At 39.0% G+C, this 27,856-nt stretch overlaps 1 protein-coding gene across 2 annotated transcripts in view; it reads right to left on the reverse strand.

The window, feature by feature from the left end:
• SLC25A21 (solute carrier family 25 member 21) overlaps positions 1-27,856 on the reverse strand; it is a 511,294-nt gene that overhangs the window by 200,910 nt on the left and 282,528 nt on the right. For both annotated transcript variants that reach the window (XM_030813695.1, XM_030813699.1), the window contains exon 2: positions 10,959-11,007. In XM_030813695.1, the coding sequence (XP_030669555.1) occupies positions 10,959-11,007 (49 nt within the window). The remainder of the gene's footprint in view (positions 1-10,958; positions 11,008-27,856) is intronic.

Here is a 27,856-nt window from a genome sequence, read left to right on the forward strand (position 1 = left end):
GATTAAAAACAATTTTAGTCTATGGCAGCAAGATTCTTCTGCACATAATCTTGGGGACCAATTTTTTTCCCCAATGCCTCAGGCAATGAATCCTTCAGCTCCTCCTTTTTCCTGGGTCACAGCAGCAGCAGAAGTGGGCGTGCGTGGAGCACTACCTATGGATAAGGCAGTTATTGCAACCAACCCGGCCTAGGGCCTGGGTCTGTGTTCAGAGGGAGGACCTCCAACATGTGAGAAAGATGCAGGGGCAAGACTTTCTACTGTGGACTCTTCTGAGCTTTCCAGAGTTTGGCTACAACCCTTGCTAGCCCAAAGAGAGGCGGAACATTATCAAAGCAAAAATCTCAGAAGTAATACTAATGAAATCTCTTCATAGGGTCATGGCCTATCATCCTCAAACCCTCTGCCTTTCTCCAGAGGGTCCTATACATCTAGAATGTAGACATGCAGCTTTCTGTAATAGTGCAAAAAAATAAGATTATTTTCTCTTCATTTTAGGGTCATTCCTAGGTTATATTAGTCACTATAAAAATGTGAGACCTTTCAAAGTTTGCTATGAACTCATAGGCAATGATGAATTTAATTTGTATTAATGCACTTAGGTTGGAGCAAGTGGCATTTTAAAGCACATATTAATTCATTTAAAACCACATAATTCACTGCAGCTCTATAATGTGCCAAGTGGAGCCTGGCCAACTGGCACCTCTATTCCTTCCAAATACGTTACCCATCGTGTGCCCTGTTTTTATTTGATTATGTTATTAAACAAAATCTTTACTAATGACTGCATGGAAAAGAATGACTTAATCAATACAGTGTTGGGGTCCGCCCACTACGCAGTACTTTCTTGCTTGGGCTCAGAAATTACAAAAAGACATTTCAGTTAAATGAAACAAACGCCAGAGAAACCCTATTACAGTCATGCAACTTCAAAAGCAAAGTTGAAGTTGCACTCACAATGTATTTGGGGATCCTGTAACCATTCCACACCACTATATGTTGCCATGGATTGATTTAGCTATATGACAAAATCCCAATAAAAATATAGTTTATAAAACTGTGGTTCTACTCCTTGTTTGTTTTACTTCAGACACATTCTATCCATGGTTAGAAAGAAGCCATGACAGTGGTCTAGCCCTGAATTTCTATCCATGGTGAGAAATCAGGCATAACTATGTTCTAACCCTGAATGCGATCTTAATGTTTTATACCACGAGCAAATCATTAACATGTGGAAATAACCTTCCCAGCTGCTCTTTATTTTTGAATCCTATAGGTTCTACTGCCTCTTGTCTATACCCCATCCTAACCTTTTCCTTGTATTCTCTCCCCATTTTTAAAAAGATTCCTTTCTTTTCTTTCTTTTTTTTTTTTTTTAAAGGATCTATTGGGGAAAAGAGACTTCATTCTGTTTCCACCCTGCTGTTCCGTTGGCCCAACATCCCCTCTCCAACCTCTAAATTAAGCATTCACTTTAAAGTTCAAGGCTGTTTCCCCTCCTCCCTGCTAGTGGAGGCAGTGGATACTTCCCAGACCCTGGCTTCACACTCTCTGCCGGGCTCCCCACAAAGCAGCCTCTCACCATACCCCATCCTCAGGTTTCTCTTTTTAATAAAGTTTGTGGTGGGCTTTTGCCTCTAAATCATTTTCACCCATCAGAGCCATTTACCTTCCCCCTGTAACAACCAATATACTCGCTCCTTTCCCATCCTCTGGTGCTGATTTCTGCCGTAGTACCCCACTCAGTAGGACAGAATGTGTTGCTTCTGGCTGTGGATAATGTATTTCCATATCGCTCTCAAAAACCATGGAATGAGCTCGGCAAGGCAACCGTTTTGTCCTCCCACTTCCACTCATGGCGAACAAAGCAGCAGTTTACATAAATAAAACCAATGAGAATCATAGGTTAATGAAAGGTTCAACACTTAAGAAAAAAAAAGGAATTATTTACATGACTTTTTACAAAACTGCCCACAGGGTATTCAGCAGTAGTTCCCAAAGGCTGACCCAGTGACCAGTCTGGGTTCGCTGCATAAGGATCACCAGGGAGGCTGTTAAACATAAATATTGGTGGGACCCACCCCTAGAGTTTCTCATTCAGAAGTCTGGGGTTTGGGAGCCACCAATAGAGAGTGTAAATCAATCTCCACAGATTGAGTAAAAGCCCCATAAGTGCATATGTAACAACACGTGGATGCCAAATTTTCAACCCATGTGAGTCTTCAGAATTCACCCAGTGATTAATGTGTTTTGAGAGAAGTATGAAAAGATTTCTTAGTGCAAGTTAAGTCCTGATGGGGGGTGAGAAGGATGACAGCCAAAGTATGCACTGGCCTATCCACTCACCACTAGTCTTTAACTATATGTCTATGAGCAGATGTGAAAATGCCTCCCACCCCACTTTCTCCCATTCCCCGGCACCACCAGAAAACATGCTCTCCAATTCTTCGAGGTATTTGACACGGGGTTGCTTTAAAAATGTTTCTTTTTGTTTTAGAGATGGGGTGTTGCGATGTTGCCTAGGCTGCTCTCAAACTCCTGGCCTCAAGCAATCCTGCCTCAGCCCTCTGACTAGCTGGAACTACAGGCCGACTGCTGTACCTTCGGGGCACTTTTAAAAAGATCAGTCCTTGTAGGATTGGCAGTTTATGTAGTGTGCACCTGATTTATGCTCTGTTCAAAACTGAAATCAAAAATGATAAAAAATGACTCAGGGTGAAACAGAACAAACACCTCAGTAATTCTTTCTTCCTGAAGCACAATGGGCCATTTCCTTTCCGGGGATTAAAAATATGAAAGGGATATAAGCTACAACTCTCTCAGACTGTGACTTCCATAAATCCTTGGGGCTTTCGAATGCCACTTTCTCCACACAGGTACAAACCTTGAAACGCTCATGTAGCAAAATTCCCCCCACCTAGGACCTTGCTTATTTGCAACCATCAACTCATTCCAAGCAAGAGTATTCTTCTTAGGAAAGAACCACTGGACTCTGTCCTTCTGTGTAACGACTTTCCTTTTCACATTGCATTCTAGGCTTGTGCTGTCTAATCCAGGGGCCTCTAGCCCCATGTGGCTATGGAGCATTTGAAATGTGGCTTATTAGTCAATATTGAGATGTGCTCTAAGTGTAAAATAGGCACCAGATTTCAAAGACTTTGTATGAAAAACAAAAGAATGGAAAATATTCATAGTTTTTATGTTGATTAACATGTTGCTATGGTAATGTTTTGAACCCAAGAGGTTAAATAGGATTTATTATTAGAATTAATTTTACCTATTTCATTTTTACTTCCTTAAATGTGGTCCTTAGAAACCTTAAGATTACATGTGTGTGGTGCATTTTGTTTCAATTAGTCAGCGCTGCTCTAGACGGAGTCTGGGGTTTCACTTCCCATCTCAAAGCTTGTTCCACATGCTCCCTCAGCACCCTCGATCCCTCTTCCCCACTTAGTCCACCCACCTCTGCTCGAGGCACAGCTAATGGGAACCTTCTTACATTACCTAGTTCTTTCCCAATCCAGTCCCTGAAACTCCACCACAGGCTTGTAATCTTTCGCCCACCATCCTGTCAAGCAATGTCTCCCTTTTTATCTTAACAGATTCTAAATTCCCACCTTTTTCATGAAATCTTCCCTTTTTCAATGAAGACGACACGATGAAGACTACCTATTATTCACTTTATAGACATTTCAGTTTGGCTATAGAACTATTGAGGTTATTATTTTGATTATTACCAAGTACTCATTTCTTCAACAACATTCAGTGGGCACCTCCTGAAGGCCAGGCACGGTGCTAGCTCTAGAGGATACTGAATAATGTCAGCACACAGCCCCAAAATGATGTGTGGCACGAGGCCAGCAGGAACACAGACACTAAACCAAGGCTCTTCTGCCCAGAAGGATGCTCTACCTGTAAACCCCTTGCTGAGGAAGGATTTGAATGTAGTGCTTACATAACACGTAAGTCTTGTAGCTTAGAAACTTGACACTGCCGGATCGCAGAGTAAACACTTCCCCCTCCCACGCTTGTATCCTCGCTCAGGTTTCTTCACTACCCTGTAGACTCTATTTGTCTTTGTATTCCCCCCGTTTTTGCTAACAGTATTAAATACGATGCTTTCGTGTGTGTGTGTGTGTGTGTGAGTGTATGCTCATTTATTTTTAATAATGTGGATACCATTATTGCTCCTATTTAAATATGAGGAAACTAAGGCACAGAGGAGTTACACAAGTTAATGAGGTCACATAGGTAATGAGTGGAGGAGTCAGGATTTGAACCCAGGCAGCCTAACTCTAAAGCCAAAGCTACTTACACACACACAAACACCAAGGACCATGCAAACTTGAAGCTGCCAAGGCTATCTAGTGCCAAATGAGACAAGCTACCCCAAAATGAAGCTATATAAGAAAAGGATAGCTGGAGAAAAGGAGGGAGGGAGAAAGAGAATATATCAGAGAAATATAATTAAAGATTATTTTATTTGAACCGCTGGAGAGTATGAAGCCAGAAACTACCCTTTGGCCTTCCCATTTATACAAGTGAATGGGGTCTTTTGTCATTTGTAGCCATAGGCTCTTAATGAGGGGTCCACTCACAATTGTACACACAGCTCTGTTTGTGTATAAACAGAACTATAAAACAATATATACAGATGTCTCTGGGGAGGTTCTCAAAGGAGACCTTGATTCTACATAACTGCCATATGTACAGCTTCTTAGTCAAATATCCTCTGCTAAAATTAGCTGGGGACCCTTAGAACACATCACTTGTCATGTGGCTGGCCTCTGCTAACATTAGGTCTATCCCTGGTGCCATATTTGCATGGAGCAGAATAAACTTTTTTCCTATATTAAGTGCCACAGTGCCTGGAATCTCGCCATAAAATATGTATCAATGATAATTTCTAACCATCTTTTAAGATACAAAGTGAGTTTGAAGCAAGTCTCTTGGCAATTCAACATGCTGAACTGAAAATGCATGTTTCTCTTAGTGCTTTCTCCAAACCCTTCAAAAACAGTATGTCAGTCCCCATTCTGCTTATCTTCAAATCAATTTCTCACTCCTGCCTTGTCCTGCTCTGTTCTGTAATGTGAAGGGGCTGACCTCTGCAAGGCTGGTTTCCCAGACTTCCCTGGGTTCAGCAAATAGCAGCACTGGTGAGTGGGATCCTGAAGGTAGGGAGAGAAGGGAGAAAGCAGAGGACTTCTCCCATCCCTCTCTACCTCAGGCAGGCAGTGGCTGCATCCTGAGGCTCCATCTCCCACTAGAGAGACCTACCATGATTCTAGCTTCCAGCAGGGTTACCAGGCCCTGGGCTCTGGCAATACCACCTCCTCCCTTTATTCCTTCAGCCTGGGGCGGTGGTGCTATTCCTAATCTCTAGGTCGCCTCACAGTCCTTTGCTGGCTCCTTAGCAATTCTACAATCTGGACAGAATTGAGGCAGGGACACCATTCAACTCAATGCAAAGCAATGTAAGTATAATATTTAGAAATATCAAAGTGAATTACAACAGAATCAGCTAAAAGTCAAAGGTCCTTACCTCTGGAATTCCTTGCATTGACTTTGCATAGTTTCAAATACTCAGAGTGGCTGTATTGCCTGATTGGGCCATGACTAACACAGGCAATGAAAGAATAATAATTATAAATAAGCATAAACCCACAGGGACAAAGAGGATGGAGCAGGAAGTAACAGTGAATGCACAATGTCAACTCATTTTAGCAAGATGGAAACGGATGGAGGAATGGTCACTGCCTCAGCAGGGCAAAGAAGGCTGTACCCTAAGTACCTAAAGAAGGGATTGCCAGGAAAGACCCTGGGATATCCCTGGGATGCCTCAGGCCTCGGAGGTACCAGATAACTTGAAAAGTGGGAATACGTAACTAGAAGCAAGAGCACTGCTTGAAAGTGCATGTATGTTTTCTCTCCCACCTCCCACTAAAGACCTGAGGCTTACTCTTTGGAGACTATAAGAACAGCTTCAGACTGGGAGCCACTAGGTATAGTGGAGGGTAGGAGAGCGGCCCCACACCAGAAACAAGAGGATGACGATAATATTTTCATCCTTAACAGTGGGACCCTCCCATACACACAATCTTGATTGAAAGATTCTTCATTGGAGAAATAGTATCCCCAGAAAAGACATTTAAATCTTGATACTGGAAGAGAGATGAGAGAGGACCTAACAAAAAAGCCAAGTAATTTCCAAAATCCCACGTTCAACAAGCCCCACCACATTATCTGCTAAGAGTTTGACAATGTGGAAATAGTAGGGAAAAGGAACCTGAAGAAACATTTAGGAAGACATTGCAATTAACAATAGCCTTATAGAGAACTAAATAATGAAAATATGAGGCAATAATTAACTCCAGAAAAATAAATCCTTGAGCACTACTTGGTTCAGCAGTGAACAATGTTTGTGTACTCAAAATAACGCAAACAATTGATTATGGATCAATAATGGGACAGATATAAGAAGGGGAAATGGGGACAGTGTGTAATTCTAGATGTCATAAAAAACATTTACAGTTGACAAATTAAGAAAGAGTGATGTATTAGTTTCCTAGGGCTGCATCACAAACTACCACAAACCCTGTGGCTTAAAACAACAAAAATTTATTCTTTCACAGTTCAGAAGTCCAGAAGTCCAAAATCAAGGTGTCATCAGTGTTGGCTCCTCTTAAAGGCTTTAAAGGAGAATCTGGTCCATACCACTTTCTGAGCTTCTGGGGATTGTCAGCAGTCCTTGGTATTCACAGTCTTGTAGCTGCAGAATTCTAATCTCTGCCGTCAGAGAAGACGGCATCTGGCCATCTTTAGAGCATGCCTCTTTTTGTGAGTCTCTTTCCTTGTTCTTAGAATACCAGTCATGGTGGACTTAGGGCATACTCTATTCCATATGGCCACCTCTTAAGTTGAATAATTACATCTGCAAAGACCCTGTTTCCAAATAAAGTCACCTTGTGAGGTTCTGGGAAGGATGTGAATTGGGGCAGGGACACTGTTCAACTCAATACAACCAGTGTAAGTATGATATTTAGAAATGTTGAAGTGAATTACAATGGAATCGGCTAAAAGTCAAAGGTCCTTGCCTCTGGAATGGGAACTGGTGGGTGGAGAGCACATGGTAGGGGAATGATGTTCATGCTTATAAGGCTTGGAAAAGACATACCTATGGCACACTGACACCATGTCCCTTCCTTCAGGCCAGTAGGAGTATCATATTTCTTCTCCTTCTGGTTGTTTAGGTGTGGTCAAGTGGCCAGTTCCTAATGATAGGCTGGGTGAAAAGGACACGTGTGGTCAGAGCTCTAACCACCAGGGTGAGACCGTTCAGCTCTATTCTTCCTGCCACAGGGATGGGGAAAGCACGTGTTCAAACAGAGCTTCTTTCAGTCTGAGCAGAGTGTCCACTGGTTATGGTCTGAATGTTTGTGCCCCCACCCCCCCCAAATCCATATGGTGAAATCCAACCCCCCAAGGTGATGGCATCAGGAGTGGGGCCTTTAGGAGGTCATGAGGGTAGAGCCCTCAGGAATGGGATTAGTGCCCTTATAAGAGAGACCCAAGAGTGATGCCTTGCTCTTTCACCATGTAAGGACACAGCAAGAAGGCACCCTTTATGAACCAGGAAACAGGCCCTTACCAGACATCAAACCTGCCAGCACCTTGAGCTTAGACGTCTCAGCCTCCAGTATGGTGAGAAATAAATTTCTGTTGTCTATAAGTTACCCCGTTTATGATATTTTGTTATAGCAGCCTGGACAGATAAACATACCCAGTTACCCGGTTGTATCAGACATGAAATCCTTGTTTTTGTAATCTGCTGAGATTTAAAGTTTGTTGATGTTACAGCCACATAACCTAGCCTGTCTTAATTGACACAAGGCTTGGAGTATTATTTGAATGTGATACAACATACATGTACTATTTTGATCAATATTAAAATAAATAACATAAACCATAAACTGCAGGAGATTAATACATGAAACCACTTAGCATTGGTGATTTTAGCAGGTCATTTTTTAAATGACACAGTATTCGGAGAGTACTGGATTCTAAGTTGTGGCAGGCATTGTCAAAATGGGGCATGGGATACGTGAACCCAAACCTCACTTCACAATTTTTTTTAATTGGATTTTATTACTTAAGGAGAAGTATATTGAATTAATCCAAATATGGATATGGCTCATTTTCCACCATATCTCATGTGCTGGAGTATGGCAAAATAAATGTGTCTACTTTTTGGAGTCAAGTCTTGTTTTGGGGTTCTATTTGTGCCTAATCTTTTTCTTGCTGAATGAATAACAACAGATTCTAAAAATTTACTTCAAAACTCCTCTTTAAAGTGGATTTTTAAAACTCTATAAATGATCAATACTATTTCCTGGGTATGAATTTGTTTCTATTTAGAAACATAGTCATCTCCTGTATAATGTGATGGTGAAGAGGTTCCCACATGTGAGTCTGCTCCTGCCTACTTGATGTCACCTCTCTGTTAGCGCCTGGGTGATAAATCCTATCAATCTTGCATATTCTACTTCTGTTGCAATGTCAGTTGCCCATATTTGTGGCTTTCAGTTTACTCTATGATTGTGAATCTTTATTCAACATACTTTTCATTATGCAGGTCAAATACCACCCAATATCCAATTCCCCTCTCCTTCAGAGAACCTGGAGGGACTGCATCTTCCTCCCTGCTGAAGTTAGGCAAAGTCATGTGACTAACTCTAATGAATGAATGCCATTTTAATGAAAATATTTGTGTAACAAAGAAGATATAAAGCCCCGGTAACTTGTTATATCCATTTCAAGAAGTTTTCAATTCAATTCCAGTACAACAAAACGATACAGCTTTTGAAGTTCATTGTGATGAGATCTCAATTAGCTAATCAGACTGTGAGCTCTCTGAGGGCAGAGCTATCCTGAAACCCACACACACTAGATGCTCAATACACGTCTGTTGAATGGATGAATAAAACATTGAGTGAATGAGTGACCATAATTCTAATATTGTGTCTTCATTAAATCATTCTTATTTCTCCTCTATGTTCATTGGAACAGTTTACTAAGTTAGGAAATTACCCTCAAATGAAAAAGATTATTTTCTCAGTGACATTAGCAACAATAATCTGGCTTCTCAAAGAAGGTTAACATGGAATCTAAGAAGGAAATCCCAGGGAGTTTTGCATTCTGTTTTGGAACCTTGTAATAAAGATGGCCCAGGGGTACGCATACCTTGCATTTGAATATAATTTGTGGTTTTCTTTTTCTTTTTTCTTTTATTTATTTATTTATTTTTTTCTTGAGATGGGGTCTTGCTCTGTCACCCAAGCTGAAGTGCAGTGGTGCAATCTCGGCTCACTGCAACCTCTACCTCCCGGGTTCAAGTGATTCTTCTGCCTCAGCCTCCTGAGTAGTTCGGATTACAGGGGTGTGCCACCATGCCTGGCTAATTTTTGTATTTTTAGTAGAGACGGGGTTTCACCGTGTTGGCCAGGCTGGTCTCAAACTCCTGAACTCAGATTATCCACCTCCTTCTGCCTCCCAAAGTGTTAGGATTACAGGCATGAGCCACCGTGCAGGGCCCCTGGTTTTCTTCTTTCTCTTTGAGTTTAGGGATTTGAGGCTGTTACAAACTGAATGTTTGTGTCCCTCCAGAATGTGTATATTGAAGCCCTAACCCACAATGCGATGGTATTTGGAGGTGAGGTCTTTGGGGGATGATTAGGTTTAAATGAGGTCATGAGGGTCTTGCCCCCATGATGGTATTAATGGCTTTATAAGAAGAGGAAGAGACAGACAACAGAGCTTCCTCTCTCTGTCATGTAAGTATACAGCAAGAAGGAGGCCCTCTACAGTTAGGAAAAGGGCCCTTACCAAGAACTGAATCAGCCAAGACCTTAATCTCGGAATTCCTAGCCACCAAAACTGTAAATATGAACGTCTGTTGTTTAAGCCACCCAGTCTATAATATTTTGTTACAGCAGCTCCATCTAAGACAGAGGCCGAATTCCCATCTTCCCTACCTCTATTAGAAATGTAATATTATTTTTGCATGCCACAGTCACCTTCTCTTGCTTTCAGCAACCAGCCTAAGATTCTGCTGCCTTTTTAGGTAGAGTAAGTAACACATCCATCCAATGACCAGCCTGAATTATCAAATATTTCCTAACTGAGGCAGTAATGGTTTCTTTAACCGCCATTATTGCATAGCATCGTTGGCTGTTAGCCTCCAACCTAGCATGGTGCTTTTGGGTTTCATATAGTGCAAATAAATGGAAATTTTCACTAGACTCCAAGAGCTTCCAATTTGAAAAAATAGAAAGTTCTGTAATTCAGCCACAGGTTTAACTTTTTAAAAATGCTCTAGATCATATTATACCCCGCCAAGTTTTGTTATTTTTCTTTTTTTCCCTCTTGGTAAATAGATTTAATACATTGCCCTGGCTTGCATTGACCATATTATGCCCCTGCAGTTTCCTGAAAATATGGCATTTTGCACGGGCAAACAGTAATAGGAATAAATTCTTTAAGCACTATGTAAAAAGCTTACTTGAAATTTTGAAGTCTCATACCAAAATGCTGACTATTAAATAGAGATTTGTTTGGCAATGCCAAATGAAAATGTGCTGTCATAATCCACTGGATAAAGTTTAGTTTTTACATCATTTTGATAAATTTACCTCATTTACCAATATAGCTACAAATCATACCTTATGGTTGTCATGTAAAGGCAGTAAAATATTACATACTTCAGATGACCTTCATCCAGAAATGCTTTTCACTGTTCACATTTTATCTGTCAAATAGTACTTTCTTTAGAAGCAAATATAACTGCTATTATAGAGAGAAGCTACTGGCCTGGGACAAGTCCTAGCATTTAGTGCTCTGACAGATCTTAATTTGGATATTAGCCAAAGTCAATAAAACTTGTTCATGCAGAACCTTACCTGGTTTTCACCACATCTAGGGGGTGCATCAGGCAAATTTCCACAAGACCTGAAAGATGATAAAGAAAAGTCCAATAAACACTTATGTAAACACTGGTTCCTATTTCCTTGATCCTGTCGATTTCTCAAGTATGAGGGATTCAGATAAAGAACTTGGGACTTCGGATATGACAGCTAATAGTAATAGGCTAGTGGCAAAAGACAGAAGCATAATATGATTTTATTTCAATGGGAATAAGATATGTGAGAGAGTACTTTCTTACAAGTGCTCTGGCAGGGAGGTAGGGCTGGAGGGGAAAGAAAATTTAAAAAATAATCAGACATGCTAATTCAAATCAACTGGGCAGGAGTTATGGCTTTCCATTCCAACCCAATAATAAGGATATGTGCAAGGAAGGGAGGAAAGAAAAGAAGGAAGGAAGAGCAGGAGGCTCTTTGAATCTCTCCCAGCTTTGGTATGTTAGTAAACATAGCAAATCAGAAACCTCAGTTTCAGTATCCATGAAACAAAGATAATGATGCCTCTTCTCTCCCAAGGTAGTTATGAAAATACAATACATATCAATACATTAATAGCTTAATAGAGAATATTTCTTGCAAGATCACTGCGTGCTAGGCATTGTTCTAAGCAGTACTTAGATTATCTCATTTAATCTTCACAAAAACTTTATGTGATATAATGTAGTATCCCCATTTTACAAATGAGATAATTGAAGTATATAAGTTAAATAACTTGTCTAAGACGTTACATCTAGGAAGTAGTTTTAATTCCCACAAAGCCCTGATCTTAATCATTGCACAGTGAAAGAACTATAGCCTCTTGCAAATAAATTGTAAAACTCTCTCTCCTATTGTCTAACTGAGCAGAGAAGACTACTCAATTATAATACAACCTACTGGCATGTAACAATAGGAGTAGTACAGTAGTGTTAGGTACTAGTACTTGTAAAAATAACTATAGTAGTCATCGTTTTGGTATTATAGAGGTAATAACAGTAATAGTTACCTACATATGGATGGTCATTTAATATACATGGTCACTGATATGCACAACGAGTGGACAAGGTAAGTATCATTATCATCTTTCCTTTAAGATAAGAAAACTGAGGTTGATAATGTTCAGCTGATTTGCCCAAAGGCCACACAACAGTATTTGTGAGTAGTTTCTTATAGGCAGAGCATTTACCTCCATTTATAAACTAACTCAACTTGAATTTAGCTGTGATGTAGTTTACCTTCCCCATCCCATATTTATCCACACAAATGTCTTTTCCTCCCCATACTGACCAGGTTCAGAAAGCTCAAAGGGCCTGTACCTACCTGAAGGCCCACTCTGCTTCTGCAGAAGCTTTAGGAAATTTTCCCTGCATATGCCTGCTCTAGGTTGCAAAGTCCTATATATTGACCAAAACTGTCTTACTTTGGCTACAACTAATAAGATCCAATATGGATGATGTTTGTGCCAAAGGCTTCCCAAGTCAAGGACCCAATTGGAATCTCATTGCCTAGAGACAGGAGGAGACACGCTCAGGTGAGCAGAGGCCACAGGATTGCTGGACACGACAGCAAAGCCTCTAGGTACTGTTTTAGCTTTATTATTAACCCCTGTTACTCAAGGTAGCATGAGTAGAAATCTTCCTTGCCAACTGTGAGGTCTCCATATACTTCTCCTTGCTTGAGAATTCACATTTACCCCCAAAGTAAGAATCAGGTGACCAGAATTTTTTGTTCTGGTGCCTTCATGGAATCATCATTTACCCATGATGATATCAGTTCCTTATCTGTAAAGCAAAAGATTAAATGGCCTAGAATAACTTTGAGGTCTAATATTCTATGTTTGTTGCTGTTTTTGAATCTGACTCACATATATATATATGAAATGAGGTCATGAGGGTCTTGCTCCCATGATGGGATTTTATATATACACACACACATACACACATACACATACATTATTTATAATTCTAATTTAAGCTTTATTATGTTAGTTATAAGATAAAACCCTAATCCTATTTAAAAAATTTACTCTGGGAACTCAGACTTTTAAAAATAGCATCCTTACCACACACTGTAGCAGAAATCCATTAAGTGCACTTCCATGTACCTCATGCACATAAGGAAATAAGATACTCAGAATCAGTTTACCAAAGCAAGTACACAAAGCTTCTCCCACTGACTTGACGTTAGATTAGAAGCAAAAAACACACACCAAATAGCACTAGTTGGTACATTTCTCAAAAAGTTTACCAAAAGAACCCACAATACCAACAACTTATTAAAGCTTACGGCAAGACTTGGAGAATCAGACCACATTTATATCAATCTGTTTACCTATTTGCAAAATTGTTTCAGTTTTCTATGTGCTAATGTGCATTTCTGGTAGTAAACAGATAATAGATCAGATGATTATACTTTTGTGATTACTTAAAATTATTTTCAGTCCCCTATGATGGTCCCCTAGTATACACCAAAACACTCATTTATTCACTTGACAAACTTGCACTGGTTGCCCTCTATGCGTCTGGTATTGAGGATAGAGTCTAGTGAGGGGAACAAACAGACACACAAGAACCAATAGTGATGCATGGGAGGAGGTGCGATGCTCAGAGTTTATGGCAGAACATTAGAGAGAGGCCCCTGACCTAGCATAGGATCAGGTGAGGGGTGGGAAAAGGATTCAAGGCAGAGAGAGGACAGCATGAGCATGAGGCACGGAGGAAAGATATTGCACAGGAAAAAGAAGAAAAGAGGCAAGAATCACTTGAACATTACAGCAGCCTAGGGTTGAAGGCAGGGTATGGCAAGAGATGAGGCTTGAAGTGTGCAGGTGAGGCTCAAGTTCATGTTTAGTCACTTCTACTTTATCCCATAGGCCACGAGGAGCCAGTGAAGGATTTTCTTTTTTAAATAGCTCTTGGTTGTTTTTTCTTACTACCAAGGTACTCCATGTTTATTGAAGACATTTCGAGGAGTTGTAAGCAGAGGAGTGGTATTGACCTCTGCTAATGTACTCTCCCAATAATCTAATCATCTTCTCCCTTTAATCCCCCCAGCGCTCCCAATCACAGTTACTCACTTGCAAGTCCAACAGCACTAATGTCCCAGCCCTCTCTCCATTGGTAAACAGTTTACCAGTAAAAACACCTTCTCTCATCATAGCATAGATGTACTGGTGTCCCATGCACCTCTAGATCTGAGAGTCAATGGCCATCTATGAAACTACCTGCAAAACTGTGAGCTGGCCAAAAGGAAAATGGGACCTAAATGGTCCAACATACCATATTTGGTCCAGGATCTCTGTGTGATTATTTATTCACTGTTATTTTAAATCAAAACAAGTAATTTGTAGAATTTAAGTTAGTGATAAAATGCATTACAGGCAGACAGAACAGAAATGTTGGAAATTATATGGAAGTTGTGACTTTAATCAGAGTTCAGAGTTAAATCTGGATTCACTTGGAGTGGGAATGGATGCTTGCTGTCCTCCACAGATGGCTTAAGACTGTGAGACCCTGATTATTATTTATGAAGATAACCATATAAATAGAATCAGATTAATCATGTTCCATAGGCCTAGAAGTGACCTCAAGAAACTGAGTGCTACCATGTGCTTATCGACAATTCCATGACCTACTATGAAGGCACAAACTAAATAATGAGCTAGTGAGCACAAAGTTTAATAATTTCTCTATTCTCATAAAATTAAAAATCTAACATAGAAAAGAAGATAACTCTGAAATATCAGCTTCCATTTAATAATCCATCCTAATTGCGATTTTAAGACACACTGATCTCAAGACAAATAAGACCTAGAAGTGTTGCTTTTACCAACCTGGCATTTATTAAACTAACCAGCCACAGAGGAATTAAATGATTCAATCTCCCCTACTCATGCATGATATAAAAATTGTATTGCCAGCCACCAACCATAGTAACACTTTCTCTGGGGAAAAAAGTTATAACTTCATAGTATTTGAGAAGGAATATGAAAAAAATACATAAGAACCTAAATATAAATTTAGATCAGTGCTTTTCTTAGACTCTAGCTAATTTTAGATTTAAATTTGGTGTTTGATCTTAAAACCAGAAAAAAGTCATTTTAGAGATAAAATGTCTTCAAGTCATGCTTAATTTTAAATGGGCTGGACTATTTGTAACTTCCATTCATTTTGGGAATAAAAAGCAGAATCAAAACATAACTAAATGACAGTATGAAAATAATGAGAAAAACATAAAACATATATTTTCTCAAATAACATTCTATATTTCAGAAAGTTAAAAATGTTCCATATGTTATTTTTATTTCAGGCAACTGCTGATTTATCACAATAACAAGTAAACAAGAATCACTATTAGATTCGTTTAAACTAGACAAAATACTGATTTTATAAGGCTGAACATTACAAAAATTAGAAAAGCCTCAAAGCAGACTGATACCGTAAATTTAATATATTGTAAATGTTTTCATTGTTTCTGCAGATTCATGTCATGTTAGTGAGCATGACTATATCTCTAGGATTTGAATGAAACTGGTAATTTGACCCTACCACAGGCACAAAAATGCATGGGTTATCCCCTGACCTTTTACCTTGGGATAGCCCCTGAATGCCCTGGCCTTTGAACTGCCTCAAGTACATGCCTTCGCCTGAGCCAATATTGGGAAAAGATTAACACCACCATGTCATAAACCCTTCTCCCAGACTTCATCTTTTCTGAGAAGATCCCCTGGTCAGCCTGTTCAACCACAAAACTTCACTGATCATTACCACGACCACCTTCCTCTGAAACAACCTGCACCACACTCTTTTCAAAAAAAAAAAAAAAAAAAAAGTACAAACATTGTCACACAATGATTAATCATGATTGGTGAGAGACGAGTTTCTTCTCAGTGTTCAATTCCTAGAACTTCTTCTTTACTCAGGAATGTTTTTCTTCTATAAGGACACATGTACATATATTTCTGAGAATCCTACGAAGCTTCAGATCTCAATTTAGGCAACCATTTTCCCAGAAATCCTGAGGCAAAGATGGTTCATTGTCCTCTTAGCAGGCACCCCCTGTTCTTCCTGGCCACCCAGAATCAATATTGCATTTCCCGGCTTCTTTCTGCTGCTCAGCATCACCATATGACTAAGTTCTGGCCAAAGGGATGTAAGCGAAAGTGGTTTGAGCAACGTCTGGGAAGTTTTTTAAAGAGAAGGAGCCTGATCTTCTCTTTCTCCCATCTTACTAGTGGAACATGGACACAGGCTGCCATGTTAGACAACAAGGTAACTTTGGGCATAGAGGCCACACGCAGCACAGCAACAAGATAGACATGCTGGAGTTCTGGGTTATCTACCTCGAGACACTCATGTTGGAGAAAAATTTCCATTTCCCTTAAACTACTGCGATTTGGGTTTTCTACCACATATGCTAATCAATTCTGATACAACAGCTCCCTGAACTTGTATTATTGTGTGACACTACCACTGTTTCTTTTCTTATCTAAAAGCTCCATGAGGACAGAGGCTCCATCTGCCCTCTTCATGTCTGTATCCCCACCACTTTGCACAATGGCTGGTACTCAGTATGCTCAATAAGTATTTGATGAATAAGTAAATTAATGCTCATTAGGGTTTCTGCCAATGCCATTATGTCAGCTAATTTTCAAGATAAATTGAACTGGCAGCTATTTATTCTGCATTTGATTCATTAGTTTGAACGTTATATAAATAAGCAGATAAGGACAGAGAAACATTCATAAAATGATAATAAATAAAGCACAGTAAGTACCTGAATACAGAAGTATGATATTGTTAATCACATATCCTGCTATGTAAATGTTAGAAAATAACTAATCAATCAGCACCTAGTAGATTGACAGATGATTGTCGAGAGCTGTGTGCATGCAGAGTAACGTGCTAAGTGATGGAGAACACAGCCTGATGCTGCAACAAGGATGCTTGAAAGGCTGGAGGATTTCAAAGCTCAGCACAGAAGGGACACATTGAGAAAGGCCTTACATGTAAGGGAAGACATTGAGCAGAAAATAGCAATACGCATAAAAATATGGTTCAGGCCTAGTAATTTAGTGTTGCTGCTGACAGTGTGAAATGTTACTTATGTTCTGCATCAATTCTAGTCTTACATAACTGCTTACATTTATCCCAAATTGTCTACCTTCTTTGAGGAACTATGTTATAGTTCTGATAAAAACTAACAACAGAAAACACAGATAATCATGTACAATTTTAAAATTAAAATGTTATATCATCTGTGGCCTGTGTATTCTTCATATTTGAGATTACTTGCCCTAAGTCACAAGGCTGATTTCTGGCAAGTAAAGACCATTTAAAATGTAAAAGTGTGTGTGTGTGTGTGTGTGTGTGTGTGTGTACACATGAGCAAGTTGTTCTTAAAATTGTCACCAACTTTGCCTATGACCACTGATAGATACCTCATAACTCAACAATATCCTTTTTTCCTATGAGCTAGGAGTGGAAAAGCCACATCAAAAGTATCACTTCCCAGAAAACATGAGGTTGTTCTTTTTCATTTCAGAGATTTAAAATGCTTACAACCTAAAGCAGAAGATCTTATCTCTGCCCCCGCCTCTTTTTTCTACCCATTCCTTTACAACCTAGGTCACAGAAAAGAGACAATAGTGAGTGCATAACTACAGAGACGGACTGATTGATTGTGGAACACATCTCATCCCTGCCAGCTCCTAATGGAACCCATAGGTACAGAAATGTAGAATGCTGATGTCATTCCTGTGCTTTACTTCCCACTTTACCTCTGCCTTTATCCAGGAACAGTGTTGCAATGGGCTTTAGTAACCTTTTCAGCAATAGGAAGAAGGGATGTAGAAGACAAGCTGGGTGACCCAAAGTAGTAGCCATAAACATAATTAAAGGACAATGTTGAATGACCCTTTAGCACAGTTTATTTTACTATACACAATGTTATTATACACCGTTCTGTTCTAAGATACATTATTTGAGAACAGAGTATTGTAAATTTACTCTGCTTTATTATTACTAAGTCAGTTGACTGCTCCTTTCTCTACAGTTCCATTGCATGCACTAATTATTTTACATTGTATCACATATATCAAGAATAGCATTTATCTGGCTGGGTGTGGTGGCTCACACCTGTAATCCCAGCACTTTGGGAGGCCAAGGCAGGTGGAGCACTTGAGGCCAGGAATTTGAGACCAGTTTGGCCAACATGGTAAAACCCCATCTCTAGAAAAAACACACAAATTAGTCAAGTGTGGTGATGCGCACCTGTAGTCCCAGCTACTTGGGAGGCTGAGGCAGGAGAATTGCTTGAACCTGGGAGGCAGAGGTTGCAGTTAGTTGAAATCATGTCACTGCACTCTAGCCTGGGCGACAGAGTGAGACCCTATCTCAAAAAAAAAAAAAAAGAATAACATTTATCATACAATACTCTGTCTCTCCACACTGCTCCCCAATTCCCCAGCCATTGCAGTATTCAACACCAGACACTGTAGCCTATGTGATTGCTATCTCTAGGTTGTGAACAATCTGTATAGCCAAAACAAATGATGAAATCTTTGAGAAGAGGGAGCATTTATCTTTATATACTCACTGAATAAATTATATCAAATACCTGAAACCCACTGAAGAAGTTCTCTACCTACACTCACTTTCTTGGTGATGTCACCCAAATCCATGGCTTCAATTATGCCAAAAAACAATTCACCAATTTACATTTCTAGTCCAGACTTCCCTTTCAAAGTCTAGATTTAAATATCTGATTGCCTGTTTGACATCTCTGCCTGGGCATCTAGTAGCCTAGATATTCAGTCTAAAACTGGATTCCTGACCCTGCACACCTCCATCCCCTTCGGAAACAACATGCTCAACCTTAGAATCATTCTGGATGCTTCTGTCTCTCTCAGAACCCTTTTCGAATCTATCTGGAAATCTCTTTGACTCTACTTCAAAATATATCCAGATTTCTACCATCCCTCATGACCTCTACTTCTCCCGCTCTGGTCCAAGTCATGATTATCATTTCTCAGCAGATCAACGGTAGCAGGCCCTTAACAGGTATCCCTCCATCTATCTTTGACCCCTCCCATCTGTTCTCACCCCACAGCCTGAGTGATCCTTTTAAATTAGAAGTCTTTTTGTGTCATTCTTCTGGTCAACAATGGCTCCCCATTATATAAAGACGAAAGCTACCTGTAACCCTGGCTTCATTACTCCTCTCACCTGCTGTCTTACTACTCTCTCCCCTCCACTGGCTCTACTCCAGCCACACTGGCTGTCTGCTGTTTCCCAGCCTTGCCAGGCCTTCAGTAATAGGCCTTTGGTCTAGCTATTCCCTCTGCCTAGAATGCTCTTCCCCCAGATTTCACTTGGTCAACATCCTTCCCATGGACCAAGAGGAACCCTGACAACTCTAACACAGACCTGCCCCTCCTTAGCCCAGCACTGATAAATGTCTTCATGCTGCTCTGCTTTTTCATTTCTCTCTAGCGCGTACCAGCTTCTAACATATTGTATCATTGTCTATTCATTGTGTTTATTGTTTCCTATTTGTCTCTTCTGATAGAAATAAACTTCATGACAGCAGAGACCTTCGTATTATCCATCGATATGCCCTAAGTACCCAGAACATACCTGGCACCTAGTACTGCTCAATAAATCTTTGTTGAAAAAGAAACTGAATTATATAAAAGAATAAAACTGCTACAATTATGGGATTCCATTTCAGTGGTATGTAGAGGATAAGGTTTTAAAAATTTAGTGTACAGAAAAGGAACTTCCAGTCCAAAGAATCCATAATGATAATTTTTTAAACTGATCTTACCTACTTTTTAAAAAAAGTTATTTTATTTTTTAATGACAAATAATCATTTTATATGTTTATGGGGTACAATGTGATGTTTGATACACGTATACATTGTGGAATGATTGAATCAAGCTAATGAACATATCCATCACTTCATATACTTACAAACTTTTTGCAGTGAGAACATTTAAAATCTAATCTTTATGCAACTTTGAAATATGCAATGCATTATTATTAATTATAGTTACCATTCTGTGCAATAGGTCATGCAAACTTATTTCTACTGCCTCGCTGAAACTTTGTACCCTTTGATCAACATCTCCCCTTTCCCCATTCACTCTTCTCTCCCAGCCTCTGGCAACTTCCATTCTAGTCTCTATTGCACGGGTTCAACTTTTTTTTTTTTTTTTTTTTTTTTGAGACGGAGTCTCGCTCTGTCGCCCAGGCTGGAGTGCAGGGGCGCAATCTCAGCTCACTGCAAGCTCTGCCTCCCAGGTTCACGCCATTCTCCTGCCTCAGCCTCCCGAGTGGCTGAGACTGCAGGCGCCTGCCACCACGCCTGGCTAATTTTTTCTATTTTTAGTAGAGACAGGCTTTCACTGTGTAAGCTAGGATGGTCTTGATCTCCTGACCTCGTGATCCACCTGCCTCGGCCTCCCAAAGTGCTGGGATTACAGGTGTGAGCCACCATGCCCGGCCCAGGTTCAACTTTTTAAGATACTGCATGTAAGTGAGATCATGCAGTATTTGTTTATTTGTGTCTTGCTTATTTCACTTAGCATGATGTCCTCTGAGTTCATCCATGGTATCACAAATGACAGGATTTCCTTCTTTTTCAGGGCTGAAGAGTATTCCGTTGTATACATTTTCTTATCATTCATTCACTGATGGACATTTAGGTTGGTTTCATATCTTGACTACTGTGAATAATGCTATGATTAACATGGGAGTGCAGTTTTCTCTTCAATATACTTATTTCATTTCCTTTGGATATACACCCAGAAGTGGGATTGCTGGATCATACATGGTAATTCTATTTTTAGTTTTTTGAGGGACCTCAATACTGTGTTCCATAACGGCTATACTAATATGCATTCCCACCTACAAGGTATGAGGGTTCCCTTTTCTCCACAACCTTGCCTACACTTTTTATCTTTCATCTTTTTAGTAACAGTGATTCTCACAGGTGTGAGGTGATATCCCATTGTGGTTTTAATTTGCATTTCTCTGATGATTACTGATGATGAGCATTTTTCTATATGTCTATTGGCTGCCTGTATGTCTTTTTTTGAGAAATATCTCAAGTCCTTTGCTCATTTTTAATGGGGTATCTGTTTTCTTCCTATCATTTGAGTTCCTTATTTATTTTGGATATTAGTCCCTTGTCAGATGTGGTTTGCAAATATTTTCTCCGAACCCATGTGTTGTCTATTCACTCTCTTAATAATGTCCTTTGCTGTGTAGGAGGAGCCTTTTAGTTTGATGCAATTCCATTTGTCTATTTTTGCTTTTGCTGCCTGCGCTTTTGGGGACATAGCCAAGAAATCTCTGCCCAGACAGATGTCATGTCTATGTTTTCTTCTAGTAATGGTACAGTTTCAGGTCTTACGTTTAAGTCTTTAATCCACTTTGAATTGATTTTTGTACATGATGTGAGATAAGGATCAAATTTCATTGTTCTGCACGTGGATATCCAGTTTTCCCAACACCATTTATTGAAGAGACTGTGCTTTCTCTATTGTATGTTCCTGGCACCTTTGTGGAAAATCAATTGACCATAAATGCATGAGTTTATTTGCAGGTCCTCTATTCTGTTCCATTTATCAATGTGTCTGTTTTTATGCCAGTATCATGCTGTTTTGATTACTATAACTTTGTAATAGATTTGGAAGTCAGGTAGCCCGATGTCTTCAGCGTCATGTTTGCTCAAGATTTGCTTTGGATATTCAGGGTCTTCTGTGGTTCCACACAAAGTTTAGAATTTTTTTTCTATTTCTGTGGAAATTAAACTGGAATTTTGATAGAGAGTGCATTGAATCTGTATATCATTTTGAGTAGTATGGACATTTTAACAATATTAATTCTTCCAACCTATGAACACAGGGTATCTTTCCACTTACTTGTATTGTCTTCATGATACTGTTTAAAAGAGGAAGTAAGTCTACTGATACGTTTTGAGTCTGTATATATCCTGTAAGCAAAATAAAGGAATTATATGTCCAAAATAATTTTGGTAAGTAGTATTTTATGGAGCACAAAATATCTCAACATCTCGGTAAACTTCAAATCAGTGCAGACCAACAATTGGAGCATTCAGGATTCCCCGAGATGCCAGTTACAAGTAAAACCTGTTTTCTTTTTATCAGGCCCAAATCTTTGCATTGTACTGCTGCCACTTCCTTGATATTTTCAAATTAAATCCAAGACCTCTCTTATGTTCTCTGAAGTTCACACTGTTTTAACCATTTACTTAACTGATTTTGTGTAATATGCTTAAGTCTTTAAAACATAAAAAAAAACTTTTATATTTTAAAGAGAACCATAGAGGAATGAATGGTTTCAAACTGTGCAGATTTCAAATTCAAAAACAGAACAACTACAGACAGAACTGATATATTTTCATCTGCTCTACTAGTCAAGCAAATCATTACAACATCCTATTTGATAGCCTGCCCAGAAAATGTAGTAGCCCTACTCAATTATAAGCAATGTGAGGCTCATAAAGGGAAATCAAATATATTATACTCTCCCCTAATAATAGTTAAGGTGCACTACCTTTGTGGCCCAGTAAATTAATATTATACACACTGAATTGGCCAAATAGGCAATGTGATTTGGCAGGTTTGAAAGATGTTGTTAAAAGTTATGCGTTTGAGCAAGCCACAGCCTCCCTTGAAAAACGTGAAGCAAATGCTTTCACATAAGTTTACCATGTGCGTATATTTTTTAAACGTAACTAACACTAAGCAATGGCTGTTAGCATGTGTCTATAGGGAATGCAGTTTTCTTCACTGTATACTCCCTATTCTCATAGAGTTTACTTTTAACTCACTGAAGAATTTAGGGAAATATATTTCAGAGGTATAAACCATATGCACACATTATGGTCTAGAAATCATGGTAAATGGAGCATGTCTAAAGGAGGAAGAAAAGTTGAGGCAAAGTTTTAAAATAAGTGAGTTTTTTTTAACTCACACTTTGAATGCAAAGATAGGCTGAAAATTATTAAACTAATGAAAATCTCACTTGTAAACAAAGTTTTTATGTAAGTCAATTTCAGCTCAATACAATGTCTTTAAAAATATTGTTTGGTATTTTAACTCAATAGAAGTTATTCTTTTCTTCGTCTTTGTTATTTAACTCTATTTTAGACCCCAAGCAAGCTCCATGTACACTTGAGTAAGTGAACCAATTTTCAGATGTGTTGGTCTTTTATGGAAGCTAACTGCTATATGTGGGCTTTTACCACAATCAGCAATGCAATGAGAAACACCAGGGGGAAAATAAGGTGTGGATTAGTTGGCAGAAGGAAAAATTCTTTTGAGTATATAAAATGTCTTTAAAGAGAAGGAAATGTGAAGAAAATAGAGAGAAATAGAGGGCCACTTGTTTTATAGATTATATCTATATATGTTCTGTAATGTCTATATATTCATATATATTACATATAAATATGTATGAATATGTGAGATATGTAATGCATGCACGTGTGTGTCTACATACATATATTCATTCAGAAAAAGTTTGTATTGTATTTTGCTCATCTAAAGTGAAAAAAAGGCGAGGCGTGGTGGCTCGCATCTGTAATCTCAATACTTGGGAGGCCGAGATGGGCAGATCACAGGAGCTCAGGAGTTTGAGACAACCCTGGCCAACATGGTGAAATCCCATCTCTACTAAAAATACAAAAGTTAGCTGGGCATGGTGGTGCACACCTATAATCCCAGCTACTTGAGCGGCTGAAGCAGGAGAATCACTTGAACCTGTGAGGCGGATGTTGCAGTGAGCAGCGATCAGGCCACTGCACTCCAGCCTGGGCAACACAGCAAGACTCCACCTCAAAAAAAAAAAAGGAAAAAAATTGTTCATGCTGACCAGCATTTCAACACTGGAAGGTCATTAAAATTCAGAAAGGCAGCTGAAGGAGGGGTTTAAGCTCTATGGCTTGGGGAAAAGGGCAGCTTATAGAGTACCAGGACCTCTATTTCAGCCCCACAGAAGACTTGCCCATTTCTGGGGACTGTTTGCTTTCTACCTCTCTATCAACCAGAAAGATAAACATAGTTTTCTCTTCTCAGAATTTCTTCTTCCTCTCTCACAACTTCTATAGAATTAGTTTTCCTTTCTTCTTTGATTTAATTGCCTAAAAAGAAGCTCTCAATTTGATACAAGAGTCAGGAACAGATTGTGTTCCACCCTGCCCACCCCTCCAGAGATGTGCTGAAGCTGACTCTCACAGGCCAGGGTGTATGCCACACTTTCTCACGCGCATTCAGCGGCATCATGTTAGTAGCTCAAAATTGGCCATGGTGGGAGTATTTACACTAAGGAAGCTGGCAAATGCTACAAATCACAGTTTTTGTTTGTTTGTTTTCCAGGGAGGCAATTGTGAAACACTTACCAGCATGCTACTGCCCAAATCTGACCATAAATTCTGTTGCTTAGCCTACGAGGTTCAAATAGCTTTACAATTATAGTAGATGGAGGGTCGTTTTTAAAAATCTCCAGTAGTTCTTTAACTTTGCTAATTGCAAATTTCCAAAGGTGCCATAAAGTTAATCTTTAGCTTAGATTCTCTGTTCATTACAATTTAATAATAAAAATGATGATCCTACATCAGAATTTTAAAAAATTCCTTAGAAAGTGATATTCAAGAAAACCAACCAACTTGCCAACCCACCCAACATGCCTGTGATTTGCCACTCTATTGTGCAGATGTTTCTATTATGTTGACCACATAGAGATTAAGCAATGAGAGCAAATTATACAGATTATATCTATATATGTTCTGTAATGTCTATATATTCATATATATGTTATATATAAATATGTATGAATATGTAACGTGTCCACGTGTGTGCAAAGGAAAATAGCTTCCTCCCTCTGTGCCCTTCCTATGGGTGTATCTTACAAGAAGAAAGAGGAAGTGTTGCTTCAAAGTCTGTTCAACCTTTAGTCATTCATTAGATGTACAGAAACAGGTAGAAGACCTCAAGCAAATACACATCATCTTACTAAATGAAGAATTCAGATTTGTAGCTCACAAGTAGCCAGGTCTTTTCTTCCCATTACTCACTGACACCTGTTACCACTAAAGAAAAAGAAAATGAAATTGTAATGCTTTTTCCCCACTCTAACTAGCATTACTTCTTGCAATCATATCCATCTTGAAAGAGTAAATGACTTCTGACCATTAGCTTCCTTTAATATGTAGCCAAGATTGCCTGCGTTTAATTAATCACACTGCTACAATACTTGTCTTTAGGTGTCAGCTTTTAATTTTATATTTGCTGATGACCTGGAACCATAGCTACACAAATTCTTTTTGAACTGTTATTCTACACTGGTCTCTTTGCCATGCTCCCATGAATTCCAACTTACTGAGCCAAGTATTCCAGGTAAATTCCATACACATATCCTTTATCATGGTCTGGCTTGTGGGGGGAAAGAGGGAGAAGATTGATTCCATTTCACAGATTCCTTTTATAGGCAGCCATAAAGTTTAATCACACAAGATTTCTACTAGGTGTGGATTAATTAGGCGAATCTTTATTTCCACATGAAAAACTTACCAAAATGAAACTGACTGCACATCATGTAAAATAAGTGCCAGCTGAAGAACAATATTTGGATACCAAAGTATAAGACATTACAGAAATACAAAGGCAGATACATTTCATAACATACATATTTAGTTGTAATAACATTGAATATATTAGTACTGATGGGAAACATTATCTTAATCAATTAATTAATTTGATTGATGTTAGAGATAAGGTCTTATTCTATTGTCCACGCTGGGGTGCAGTGCTGCAATCATAGCTCACTGCAGCCTTGAACTCCTGGGCTTAAGCAATCCTCCCACCTCAGCCTCCTACATAGCTAGGATTACAGGCATGTACCACTATGCTCAGCTATTTTTTAATTTTATTTTTTTGTAGAGACAGGGTCTCCATATGTTGTCCAGGCTGGTCTCAAACTCCTCTTCAAGCAATCCTCCCACCTCAGCCTCCCAAAGTGATGGAATTCCAGGTGTGAGCCACAACACACACTCAGCCTTAAATAAAAATTAGTGTTTGATTTCAGTTAATATTCTTAAATTACTAGCTCACTAAACAATATTTGCCTCTATGGCCTTCATCCCAACAAGCACCTTGGGATGCTTCTTTGCAACATTAAATTTTTTCAACATTAAATATGCTTTATCTCTCTTTTCTAGGTGTTGGACAAGCTCTTGTCCAGGACAGTTTTCATTCAACACATATTTTTTGAGTGCCTACTGTGTACATAGTTCTTCCAGCATAGTTCTAGATGCTAGTTTTCTTCTTGCTTATAATTTCACAGGGTAATAGGAAGCAAGGTTATCAACCTAGAGTGAGGATAAGGAAGGGGATTTGGAGAGAGCAGGGGGAGTTATGAAATAGTCTTCTGCAGGAGGGAGGAAGGGATTGGGCCAGGAACACATCATAAAATTACTGGGTAGCACTGAGAGTCCATTTGAGGCCAATCGTCATGCATGTAAAGTGTCATTTTTGTCTATTGACATTCAGCTGTGTGGGTTTAGGAAGAGTGACATTTAACCAGGTTGAGCTTCTGCCAAATGAATATGAGGAAATGACAGAGGGCAAAGGAGTGAGTGCATGGCAGCGAGTAATGATAATGATTGGCCAAGGAACTTAGGCTTGCAAGGAGGGGATTGAGGACATGACGGGGATGAGAACATGGTGTTGAGAGTAGAGGCTTGTTGGTCCTGCTGGAATCAGGATACTGGAGGGAGAGAGGCAGAAAATAAGAGATGAAGTTAACACTAAGATAACTACTAAGTCCCACTTGTATTCATCTACAGTAACTACTAACATTTGGATTTGTTCACTGTATCCACAATGTCCAGGATAAGGTACACCACAACATCCATGAAGTAAAGGAAAATGTCAAATAAATAAAAGTTTGAATCTATAATTGAGTAATATCAAGTACATGAAGAGCAACCACGTGGAGGAGTCACATTCAGCATTCCCTGAACTACATTCAGGAGATGTTCTCTTTGTTTTGATTGGATCTCCAAGGTTCATTTGAGTTTATGATTTAACAACTATTTAGGTAATGTCCTATAATGACCACGATATGTACACCTTAAGTAGTCAACATACCTAATAGTCAATGCATGTCATAAAGAAATGCAAAAAATTTGAAACACTGAATAAAACAAGTATACAAATACAGGCCTCCAAAGACGGGTTATTTTTCTAAGAACCAAAATACAACTGCCTTGAAAGACTTGTAATTGACAGTATTAAGTCCTCAAAAGTAAATGGATACATTTCGTACTCATATTCCAAGACAAGGTTAGATAGCAATGAATGAAAAACCTATTTTAAAGGACCTAATCATCTTTTCTAGGAAAGGCGGCCCTAACTTTCTGTCAATCAATATAAAATGTATCGGCACTAAAAGAATCTCTTGAAGGATGAAAATTATAACTGTGACAATCTCCCTTGGAATTCTACAGGGTGACTACAAAGTCTGAAAACATAGATGAATAAACATAATGTCACCAAGGGCACTGTCAATCCTTAAAAAGTAAATTAACATTTATCTATTTTCCAGATTTCATAATCTGTTGATGACTTCGTAGGAGAGGTATGAATTCTGTATTCACTCAGTGACTAGATTTAGCTACCAGGTAATTTTTGAATAAATAGAGCAAAATGTGAAGAGCAACATTTCTATTATAACTCTGATTTCTTCATGTGCTGCTTTGATGCTACAAGGATCAATTTCTTCATTTATTCTCTTATACACTAAAGTATATATAGGCAACATGCAACACAATGGCAGAAACTAAAAGGAGTATTTATACTCCTGGGAAT

Source organism: Nomascus leucogenys, chromosome 1a (genome assembly GCF_006542625.1).
Source record: "Nomascus leucogenys isolate Asia chromosome 1a, Asia_NLE_v1, whole genome shotgun sequence".
NCBI lineage: Eukaryota > Metazoa > Chordata > Mammalia > Primates > Hylobatidae > Nomascus > Nomascus leucogenys.